This window comes from Asparagus officinalis, chromosome 7, assembly GCF_001876935.1.
Source record: "Asparagus officinalis chromosome 7, Aspof.V1, whole genome shotgun sequence".
Taxonomy (NCBI): Eukaryota; Viridiplantae; Streptophyta; class Magnoliopsida; order Asparagales; family Asparagaceae; genus Asparagus; species Asparagus officinalis.
The window spans coordinates 6062573-6074710 of NC_033800.1; the positions used below are offsets into that span (position 1 = coordinate 6062573).

The following is a 12138-nucleotide window of genomic DNA, read 5'->3' on the forward strand; positions in this document are numbered from 1 at the left end:
AATACCCCACGAATACTTGATATTCGCTTTTGAGTTTTATTTCGATAAACAGGGGGTTGAAAAAATACTGCATATTTTGAATTAAATAGCGCAATGTTGTCTTATCTTATATTCAATAAACCAAGAAATCTGACTGCACTGTTAAAATTATATAGTTGAGGGCTTTTGATGGAAAATTACTGTGTGCAGAATGGATATAAGGGCTGTTTGGTTTTTTTTTTTGGGTGGTAAAAGTGAGGAAAACTGCCAAAAATGTCAGCTTTTTGGTAGCTTTCCCCCCAAATCACCCCTTATAAAGGTGATTTTGGGGGAACACTGCCAAAAAGCTGATATTTTTGGCAGCTTTCTCCTCTTTTACCACCTAAAAAAACCTATCCAAACATAAATGAAATTGAGAAAATTCTCTAGATCCGATCTGTCACATGTCATCTATTAAATTCCACCTGGCATTGCCATTAGACTTTTATTTTCGGGGGCTCCCGAAAACATAGTCCATTTGAATTGCTGGGCTTCGTATTATTTAAAAGGCCCACAAAGCCTTGGGGCCGACCTAAGCCCAATTTCAAACCCACCAAAAACCCTACTCTCCTCCGCGCGGGCACGAACCAAAACCCTCCACCCCTCTGTTCTCCTCTCAAATTCTTCACTTCAAAATCTAGGGTTTCTTCTCCTCTATCTTCTCAGTTCAAATTCTTCATCGATTCATGAGCAAACAATGAAGAATATGAAGCTTTCTACCTCTGTATCGGTCGGCATCGATCTGCAATCGGAGGACGAGTACCTTCTGTGCTCCGCTTTCGACGTCGAGCGTGATCGCGTGTTCTTCGCCTCTTCAGCCAACGTCGTTTATGGACTTCAGCTCTCTTCGTCTCAAGTGAGGAAATCAAAGCTTTACAGAATTTGTATTCTTATGGATTGTCGCTTGAATTATATATTGGAGAAATAATGGTCAATTATCCAAATCTTGCTTCTTTCGGCTCTATTCGCATTGAATTGACGAATAATAGCTTCTGTGATTTTTTTTGGTTGACAACACATCTTTTAAAGCTATAATAGGAGAATATTAGATTAAGAAATATTGCATTTGTTAGGAGCTGCTTAACAATGTTATTATATTTATAAAAAACAATTTTCGTGATTTTATGGAGGTTTAGTTTGTAGTTTATGCCGATACCATTACTGTCGATAATTACAACTCGGAAGTCTGGTTCAGCATCAAAAAGAGGAATTTTTTGAGGAATTTATCTTGCTTGTAGAGTTAGGAACCAAAAAGTGCAAGTTTTTTTTCCAAATTTAATCCATATCACAAACAAAGCTTTGTTATGATATCGTGTTTTGCAGAAAGGAAGGTCAGCGAGCAAAGCTATTTTATCTACATACTCTGAGCAAATATTTCTGGAGCCTGACGATTGCATAGTAGCTATGGACTATTTGATGGAGAAAGAAGCCTTAGTAATTGGGACATCAAGTGGGTGCCTCTTACTGCACATCATAGAACTAAAAACAACTGAAGTTGTTGGCAGGGTGGAGGGTGGTGTGAAGAGCATCTCAGCGAGCCCGGATGGAGCTCTTCTTGCTGTGACTGCTGGTCTAGGGCAGTTGCTAGTCATGACTCATGATTGGGAAGTACTGTATGAAACTGAACTCAACCCACAACTATCTGAGGTATGTTATTGCTTTATCATTTCTTGATCATTTAGTATTATAGAGATGCAAAGTATTGGCTTAGTTCAAGTCGTAGCATTTGCATTTATGTGCATGTTGGTATGTGCAGTTAAAGTTATAGCATTTGAATTCTTGTGTATGTTGGTACCTCCTTTGAACGTAATGACGGCTAAAAATTCGTGCAATTGAAGTGATAAATTCATATTTCTGTGCATGTTGATACCTCCCTTGAACCTTTGCTTACGCATCAAACACTTGCATCTTTTCCGTTAGGAGGCGTGCCTGTGCCTATTCTGGATGTGGGACTGTTAGGGAAGCGTCTCTTCCTTCCCTTCATCTTTAAATTAACATATGTTCTAATCATCTCCTGCAGTTATCTAGTTCTCTCCAGTATGGTTCCAAAACATATTTGTATTTATCCTCTTGGTTTCTAGTTGAAGAATTCTTTTATGTAGAATTTCTAGTCAGGTGTCATATATGCATAAGTCACAAAGTGGGCGTTTCATCAATCTGACTAAGTTTCACTACCAGAATGGCATCACAGATGGCATGGATGAATCTTCCTACACTCAATTTCAAGCACCCATTTGCTGGAGAGGTGATGGAAAATATCTTGCTACTCTAGGAGGACCTCACGAGTCTTCTTCTTTGCAAAAGATCAGGATCTGGGAGCGTGAATCGGGTGTCTTGCATTCTTCTTCTGAATCTAAAAAATTTATGGGAACATCCTTAGATTGGATGCCCAGTGGAGCCAAGTTGGTGGCAGCCTGTGATAGGAAACATGAAAATAAGCCTCCCCTTGTAGTTTTCTTTGAAAAGAATGGATTGGAAAGGAACTCTTTTGGCATTGATGAGCCAATGGGAAGTATAGTGAAAATGATAAAATGGAACTGTAACTCGGACCTTCTTGCAGCTTCTGTTACTTGTGATGTATATGATGCTATTAAAATCTGGTCCTTCAGCAACTATCATTGGTACTTAAAACAAGAAATAAGATATTCAAAGCTAGATGGAGTAGAGTTCAGCTGGGATCCAACAAAGCCGTTGCATTTAATGTGCTGGGCTCGTGGTGGCAAGGTGACATCTTACAACTTTGTTTGGATGACTGCTGTCACGGACACGTCCACTGCTTTGGTTGTTGATAACTCCAATGTACTAGTTACTCCCTTTTCCCTGTTCCTCATGCCACCGCCCATGTCTTTGTTCAGGCTGAAATTTTGTAGTCCTGTTCAGGACATTGCTTTCCTTTGTAAAAACTCAAAGAATCAGTTTGCTGCATGTCTCTCTGATGGTAATTTATGCATTGTTGAGCTTCCTGGGATGGATATATGGGAGCAATTTGAAGGCCAAGAGTTTACTGTTGAAACCTCATCCTCTGATTTGACAACCGGATCTTTTATGCATCTGACTTGGTTAGATACGCATGTTTTGCTTGGTGTTGCATGCTACTTGGATGAGAGCCATATGACAACAGTATTGAGAGGTCACGAGCTCGCTTATCAACAGTCAAACTGTTCACATGGTTATTCTTTGGTAGAGATCAAACTTGTATGTTCTGAGGATTCTGTGCCTGATTCAGTGAGTTTTTCTGGTTGGCAAGCAAAGGTTTCTAAGGCATTGCCTTTAGAGGGGACTGTCATTAGTATTGTCCGGAATCCTGCCAAAAGATCCTCAGCTTTTGTTCAAATGGACGGAGGATCTATTCTTGAGTATTCTTCAAATTCAGGTTTTTCAGAGGGATCTGCAAGGTCACAACTCCATGAGCTTGATTCTGGAAGTGGGTTTTCATTGTCATGTCCATGGATGAAAGCAGTTTCTGTTCGCGATAATAGCATCGTGAAACCCTTAATCTTTGGCCTTGATGACAATGGCAGGCTGCATGCTGGGAGTAGAATAATATGCAACAATTGTAGCAGTTTCTCATTTTACTCTAAAGCTGGGGTTGTTGCAGAGGAAGTAGTTACACACTTGCTTCTCACCACCAAACAGGATTTACTGTTTATTGTCAGTATAGAGGATATTTTGCATGGGAGCCTAGAAGAAAATTTTGAACGGTACAATATCAACCAGAAACGGGGAGAAGAAAGTAAAGACTATTTGAATGTATGGGAAAGAGGGGCAAAGATAGTTGGTGTTGTTCATGGAGATGAAGCAGCAGTCATTTTGCAAACAACTCGTGGTAACTTGGAATGTATATATCCTAGAAAGCTGGTCCTTGTTTCCATAATTAATGCTCTGCTCCAGCGGCGTTTCAAAGATGCATTGCTCATGGTAAGGCGACATAGAATAGATTTTAATGTAATTGTTGACTGTTGTGGTCTGCAAGCATTTATTGAATCATCTACTGACTTTGTGAGTCAAGTAAATAACCTTAGTCATATTACTGAATTTGTTTGCTCGTTTAAGAATGATGATATTATGGATACTTTGTACAAGAATTATATTTCTATCGGAACCTTGCCTAGACCTAGAGAAAATCCCCAGAATATTGGTGGACAGAGCAAGGTTTCTTCGGTGCTGCTGGCAGTTCGTAAGGCCCTTGTGGAACATGTACCAGAATGTCCCGCAAGAGAGCTCTGTATATTGACCACGTTAGCTCGGAGTGAACCTCCTGCTTTAGAGGAAGCACTGGACAGAATAAAAGTGATTCGTGAAATGGAATTGTCAGGGGCTGATGATAGTCGGAGAAAGTTATACCCATCCTCTGAAGAATCTCTGAGACATCTCTTATGGTTGACTGATTCAGAAGCTGTTTATGAAGCAGCTTTAGGCTTGTACGATCTGAACCTTGCTGCCATTGTAGCATTGAATTCTCAGAAGGATCCAAAGGAATTTCTTCCTTATCTGAGAGGATTGGAAAAATTGCAACCTGTTGTCATGAAGTACACTATTGATGTAAAATTGCATAGATATCAGAAGGCACTAAGACATATCGTGGCAGCGGGTGATGACTATCACGAAGATTGCATGAACCTTATGAAGACTAACCCTGAACTTTTCCCACTTGCTCTTCATTTAGTCACCAACAATGTCAAGAGGTTTCAGGTCATGGAAGCATGGGGAGATTATCTTCAAGCTGAAAAACATTATGAAGATGCTGCTTCAACTTATCTGTGTTGTTCCTCATTCCAGAAAGCTTTGAAGGCATATCGTGATTGTGGTGATTGGAAAGGCGTGCTTACTGTAGCTGGTCTCCTGAAACGAGGAAAAGAAGAAGTTCTTCAACTAGCGAATGAGCTCTGCGAAGAATTTCAGGCGCTTGGAAAGCCAGCTGAGGCTGCTAAAATTGCGCTGGAATATTGTGCAGATGTTTCCAGGGGTGTTGGGTATTATATACTCGCACGAGAATGGGATGAAGCTCTCAGGGTTGGCTATTTGCATGAAAGGGAGGATCTAGTCTCTGATGTTAAAGATGCAGCTCTGGAATGTGCCAGCACAATGATATCTGAATATAAGGAGGGATCAGAAAAAGTAGCGAAATATTTGGCTCGCTATCTAGCTGTTCGTCAGAGAAGATTAGTTCTTGCTGCTAAACTTCAGGCTGAAGACAATTTGGTTAATGATGCTGATTATGATACAGTTTCAGAAACCAGTAGTAACTTTAGTGGTATGAGCGCATACACCACGAGGTATGCTCTTCATTCATATTGCACATCTTTGCCTGTGTCGTTGATTTTGTTCCAATCGTGTTTAGTGTGTCTTGGATATACTCCATGATGTTATTTGCATTTTTTCCCCCCTGAATTTTTCACTGCACATTTTTCACAGTTGCATGAGCTTATCAGTGAGGAAAGTGCTTATAAAATAATAGTAGTCAAATTATGGATGGCTATCACCAACGTCAACTCTGCTTAACAGGTTATCTCACTGCCTCAACTTGCCCCCCCCCCCCCCCAAACAAAAAACCTAAATTGGGGTCAATGATTGGATTTCCAAATTGATGTTTCTACTGAATGCAAAATCTACTGTGTGCTTTTCGCTTTCTCTTATTTAAATAGTGAGTACATGGATTAACTTATCAATAAAGCCTCAAAGTCACCTGCTTGTAAATCATTTTGTAAAAATAACTTTTAAGTGATGCGAGAAATTTTAACTTGTTAGGTGTGATTCTGTTTCATCTGTATAAGAATTTGGAAGGTACTTTGGGTCAAACAATGGTCATCTGAAAGTTAAAATAAAGGATATGTAACCATATCCCCCAGGAGTTTGACACAGTCTTGTGATTGACTCTAGAATTTCATTGAATATTGTAATGTAAGACTCACATGTGTTAATCAAGAGAGATAGCTAAGAAGAGAGTTGTGCTTGGCATTGAAACATTCGAGATTGTTAATAGGTTGAGGAAGTTTTGTATTAGAGATGCAGGATGATTTAAAAAAGCTCATGTTAATGAAGATTTTGTAACTTTATAAGAACTAACGTTATTTATTGGTTATACTACTCACCCTGTCAAATTGACCAAAGGCTGCTTCATGTGGCAGAAGAGTTGTATCCTATGACTGAGCATATACATGGATGTCTCTACTAGTCTGGCTTGTAATGGTGATGTCTAGTAGTATAGTTTCTTATGGTGATGTCTAGCAGTCATTTAGGTATTCCTTAATGCAATATTTGATAGCCGAAAAGATAGCAATTGTGTGGGAAGTTTTGATGTCCTGGGAAAGTTGATGGAGTTTGTGACCAATATACTGCTGACTTCTTGTCTAAGTTACTCATGTCTAATGGTGTGTTGTGTTCCCCCCCCCCCCCCCCCAACAAAAAAAACCTAAATTGGGGTCAATGATTGGATTTCCAAATTGATGTTTCTACTGAATGCAAATCTACTGTGATGCTTTTCGCTTTCTCTTATTTAAATAGTGAGTACATGGATTAACTTATCAATAAAGCCTCAAAGTCACCTGCTTGTAAATCATTTTGTAAAAATAACTTTTAAGTGATGCGAGAAATTTTAACTTGTTAGGTGTGATTCTGTTTCATCTGTATAAGAATTTGGAAGGTACTTTGGGTCAAACAATGGTCATCTGAAAGTTAAAATAAAGGATATGTAACCATATCCCCCAGGAGTTTGACACAGTCTTGTGATTGACTCTAGAATTTCATTGAATATTGTAATGTAAGACTCACATGTGTTAATCAAGAGAGATAGCTAAGAAGAGAGTTGTGCTTGGCATTGAAACATTCGAGATTGTTAATAGGTTGAGGAAGTTTTGTATTAGAGATGCAGGATGATTTAAAAAAGCTCATGTTAATGAAGATTTTGTAACTTTATAAGAACTAACGTTATTTATTGGTTATACTACTCACCCTGTCAAATTGACCAAAGGCTGCTTCATGTGGCAGAAGAGTTGTATCCTATGACTGAGCATATACATGGATGTCTCTACTAGTCTGGCTTGTAATGGTGATGTCTAGTAGTATAGTTTCTTATGGTGATGTCTAGCAGTCATTTAGGTATTCCTTAATGCAATATTTGATAGCCGAAAAGATAGCAATTGTGTGGGAAGTTTTGATGTCCTGGGAAAGTTGATGGAGTTTGTGACCAATATACTGCTGACTTCTTGTCTAAGTTACTCATGTCTAATGGTGTGTTGTGTTACTTTCCAAATCGCAAAGGCATTTAGGAGGGAGATGGGAGTTGAGTTATGTGAATAATGAAGAGCCTCATGTTAGTCTTGGTGGAATTTACGTCTGACTTACTCGTTGCTCTTAATCCTAATGTCAACAAGCATAATCATTATGCTCGCATGTATGGATGGAGTAGATGGGAATATATCTTTAATTATATGCATTGTGGGTGGTCACATGATCAAATCATGGCGGTTTATGTTAGAGTATAATCACTATTGCTCACCTGCATGGATGGAGCAGATGGAAATATATCTAGTATAATAGAGCAACTGTTAGAGAAGAAATGCATTGTGGGTGGTTATATGATCAATGCTTGGCAATTTAAGTGACTATATCAAAGCTGATCTGCTAAACTGTTTAATGGTTTCGGCAAGTGACAGGGGATAGGGGTTTTTAAATATGTGATTGTTATTTCTTAAATTTATAAGGGGAAAATATGAAGCACATATTGTTGCTCTTAAATCTTGCATGCATTTGCGTTCATCACTGAAGACTTCAAGCCTTACATGTTGCTTCTTTCTTGACAGGACAACTAAAGAATCAGGTGCTTCGATCAGCTCTACAACAGCTAGTAAGGCACGTTACGTGAGACAGCAGAGGAAGAAGGGAGGAAAAATTCGTGCTGGAAGGTTAGCTTCACAAACTTTATGCTTATTATCATCTTTATTTTATTTGGCTAATTGGAGATTAGGGGTGGCAAACGGGTCGACCCGACCCGATCCGACCCATATAAAATTTGACCCGACCCGTATAAGTGTGACCCGACCCGACCCATTTAATAAATGGGTCAATGCGATCCGACCCGTTTATTAAACGGGTTACCCGACCCGACCCATATATAACCCAAATGGTAGACAATACTAAACATTTAGTGTGGTTGTAGTAGAAACCTGCATATTCTATTGTACTCTTTTAAGTGACTTATGCACACAAAAACCAGGTTACTATTTCTGATATATTTATAAAGGTTCACTGCAAATTTCCACATTTGGAGATAAACAAAATATTGAATGGCTACAATGTCATTCTACATACATACGCATCAACTATCTGGGGAAATTCCAATCCAAAAATTGAAGAAAGCACAGCATTTTCATTATATACAATCTGAAGAAATGAACTTTTAAAACTACATTTTCCAATTTATACATTTTAGTGATTATTAGAAGTTTAAGAAAGTTTTAAAATCCACCAAATTCCTTCAGAATCATGAAATTTTCTTTAATTCCATCTACATTTTCTTCAATTCTTCCATAATCCCCACATCACTAACATACACAAAAATAAAAAAAATAAAAAAAACCAGAATCAAATGTACGGATTGATTGAACAAAAGAGCAAAAATATCAGATCCAAAACATAGGTAAACGAATAAAGAGCAAACCGTTAAACTCCGTCTCCCTCTTCTCGATCTTCCCCTCCCAGAAAACAACATCAGCGTCTGCCATCATCGCCATCGCGGCCCTCGCCGTCTTCATCGGCGACGAGGCCATCGAGCTCGACGCCCCACCGCAGCCTCTGCCTCTTCCCCCGCCGGAGAACCTCCGCACTGAGAACTCAGACGAGGTCTCCGACTCACTAACATCAGCACTAGGGCTATAGCTCCCGCACCGATCGGAGGCGTCCTCCAACGTCACGCTCCCCATTTCCGAAATCTATCGAGAATCAAAACCCTAACCCAAAACGTGCATTGTAGAGAAAGGGAAAGTCTTGCTCTTTGTTATTCGGGTCAGCTTCTTTGGGTTATACGGGTCAGGCGGGTCAACCCTAACTTACCCATCTAATAAATGGGTCAGTTCGGGTTGACCCGTTTATGACCCGACCCATATAACTTGACCCATACCTATAATAAACGGGTCGGGTCGGGTCGGGTTGATGGGTCGGGTCATAAATTGCCACCCCTATTGGAGATGCAACCACTTGTTACCCTAAACTTTTTTTATTAGCCCTTACCCTGATTTGTCGATGAAGTTATCTCTTTGTTATCTAGATCTGCATTTTATTGATGTATATTTGACACCTATGAGAGAATAGGTTGTCTTTGCAACACACTGTCATATACAAACAACAGAGGGCTAACTATGGCTAGCCATCAGGGGGTGTCAATTCTAATAGAAAAGATTAGGGGTAATAAATGAATAACCCCGTCTCATATATGAGCTGTATATGCAATTATTGTTTTTGGTTCTCAAACTCTTTTTCTTGGAATAAAGAAAATATATCTGAATATTGACAGCCCTGGGGAGGAGATGGCACTGGTGGATCATCTGAAGGGCATGTCTCTAACGGCCAGTGCTCTGCGAGAACTTAAATCGCTAATCTTAGTTCTTCTAATGCTCGGAAAGGAGGAAATCGCTCAACAGTTACAAAATGTAGCGGATGCATTTCAATTGTCACAAGAGGCGGCCGTGAAATTGACAGAAGATACAATATCTAGCGATACCATGGACGAAAACACGCAAACTTTGGAGCATTACAGGAGAAGATTAAGAGAGGCGCCTCAGCATTCTCGTGTTCTTTCTTGGCAATCTAAAGTGCTGCTTCCACCTTGAGAGAGAATGCCATTTGCAACATAAGATCTGTTTATCAGATTAAATTGTTAGTCAAAGGCGATGCTTGTAGTATTTATCTGCATGAGACAATGATTTTTCTTTTTTTTAATGTAAAAGAACTTCAGTGTTCTGGCCGGTGTATATTAGTTGTAGTTCAATTCTTGATCCTGTTACTGTATTTTTCTTTTTAGTGGTAATACAGATGAAGCCTCTAGAGGTTGTACCTTAACCCCCCCCAAGAGCAAGTCATTTTGGTGGTAGTGTAGTATCATTCATTCACTCTTTACCTCTTGTTAGAATGATTTTGTGTGTGTTTTTATGATGCCTAGATTGTAATTTGAAGAAATGCGTCGAGCTAAAATTTTCGTCCTATTTTTTCCATATTTTTAATTTTCATTAATGATCTCTTGCAGCTACAGTGGGGTCCACTGTTGTTCTTCATCTTTTGCATAGACAACTGAGTAGATAAAAAAATAAGAAGATAGTACTTATTTATTACTTCTATCACCACGGAAGATAGTTCTTTATGCTTTCTTTTTAATGAACTGCCACGATAATTCAGTTTTCCTGAACATTGACAGTCTATGAAAACTATATAGTTCATGATAGCTTTTATCATAAATCAGTTTTTTTTACCAGAAACATGTAAAAAGATTATGGGGGTGTTTGTTTCAAAAAAAAATTTGGCATTTGGGTGGGATTTCAAATTTTAGGATCAAAAAGTGGGTTTTTTTGGGTTTTAGAACTCCATAAAACTTATTTGTTTCAAAACAAATTTTAGAATATCAAATCCTTAAATAATAAAAATATATTTAAGGATTTGTGAAATCCTCTTTTTTGTGTGGGATGTGGGGTGGATTTCAAAGTGTTAGACAAATTAAGGATTTTAAATTTTAAAAAGATTGAAACAAACAAAAATATTACAAATTAGAGTATTCCAAATCCCAAAATATTGTTGAAACAAACAAAGTTTTAGGAATCCCAACCCATAACAAATTACCTATGGATTTTAAATCCCATGGTGAAATTCATATCCTAAAATTATAGGATTTGAAACAAACACCCCTTATGTTAATATTCTGGGCTTGTCAGTTTGGTTTAACTCTAATCTACTAGAAGAAACCATTGAAAAGAAATTGATAAGATAGCAACAAGTGATTCAAATTATGCATGATCCATTTTTTTTTAAAACACTACATTTATGATGCACCAAGTGGAAAAAAAATAATATTTGGATGATGCTCGATACCCATATCTCTTTGTTGTGCACTAATTTGAAAATACCATTAATACCAAGATATATATCAGCGCATACTTGAGTGCAGGGGCTAAAATACAACCTATAAAATACTACAGTTTGATGATGACCGCATAGGATTTTCTTTTTCATGTTCGGATTGACTTTTGATAATATTATTTACCCTTTCATCACCTGTGAAGTGTTTACGCCTGCTCTGCACAGTGCACGCCTCTCAAAGAGGAAAGACCAAAAACAAAAGAGAGTAGATTCTGCTTATTTGCAACTCTGACCAAGCTGTTGCAGTTAAAGCAACAAAAATCTGGCCCCATTTTCTCACTATCCTCATAAATTCTTAGCTAACTCTAATGCCCTGTTAATAAATTGGGAACGTTGAGAGAATTGACTCTTCCAACAACTTTGCTGTTTATGTTGTCGTGGGCCGTTACTCAAATTGCGTGGAAAACTTTAGATGTTTGCAACACTTTTGAGGTCACTTTCTTAAGGAAAATGATAGGGGCACAACCTTAACCACACTCCTTCTCTCATTTGCTACAGTGCACCGGGTCTCACATGGGATTTTAAATTTTTAAAATCTCATGTGAGGCCCGATGTACTATAGCAAATGAGAGAGGGGGTGTGGTTGAGGTTGTGGTTGGGGGTGTGCCCCTAGTGTCACCCCTTTCTTAATGTTTTAGGTCCAGCTTGGCAAAGTGTTAAGGAGGAGGGGTTAAAGAGAAGAGTTAATATAATTAGTCTATTTGTTTATCTGAAGGATTAAAACTTTTCATTCGTTATGTTAGTTTATTTTAATTTTATGATTGGAAATAAAAAGAATTATGATAATTTTCTTTATAAATAGAGCGGTTATCTATTGATCCTTCTAAATAAGTAGATTTGTAAACCCTTTATTTTGGAGGTTACTCATTTTAACCAATCTGAAGGGATTTGTAAACCCTTCTACTATTTTTATGTTTGGCAAATTATGAGAGGTTAACTTAGTTTACATCTTGTATAAACTTTTGGAAAAATTGCTTCTAGCCCCCAAATCCCTAA

The 12138-nt window shown here is 38.3% G+C and overlaps 1 protein-coding gene across 2 annotated transcripts; it reads left to right on the plus strand.

The window, feature by feature from the left end:
• Positions 589-10074, plus strand: LOC109850776 (elongator complex protein 1). 2 transcript variants are annotated; one of them, XR_002249542.1, is made up of 5 exons: positions 589-874; positions 1342-1665; positions 2197-5294; positions 5434-5523; positions 7821-7922. XR_002249542.1 is itself a non-coding variant. In XM_020420847.1 (5 exons), exons 1-5 carry the CDS (start codon positions 716-718, stop codon positions 9843-9845), a joined length of 3999 nt encoding a protein of 1332 aa, XP_020276436.1. In that variant the 5' UTR covers positions 590-715; the 3' UTR covers positions 9846-10074. The 2 variants fall into 2 exon arrangements, 1 of the variants encoding a protein (XP_020276436.1); XM_020420847.1 differs by lacking the exon at positions 5434-5523 and adding an exon at positions 9530-10074 and having other exon boundaries at positions 590-874.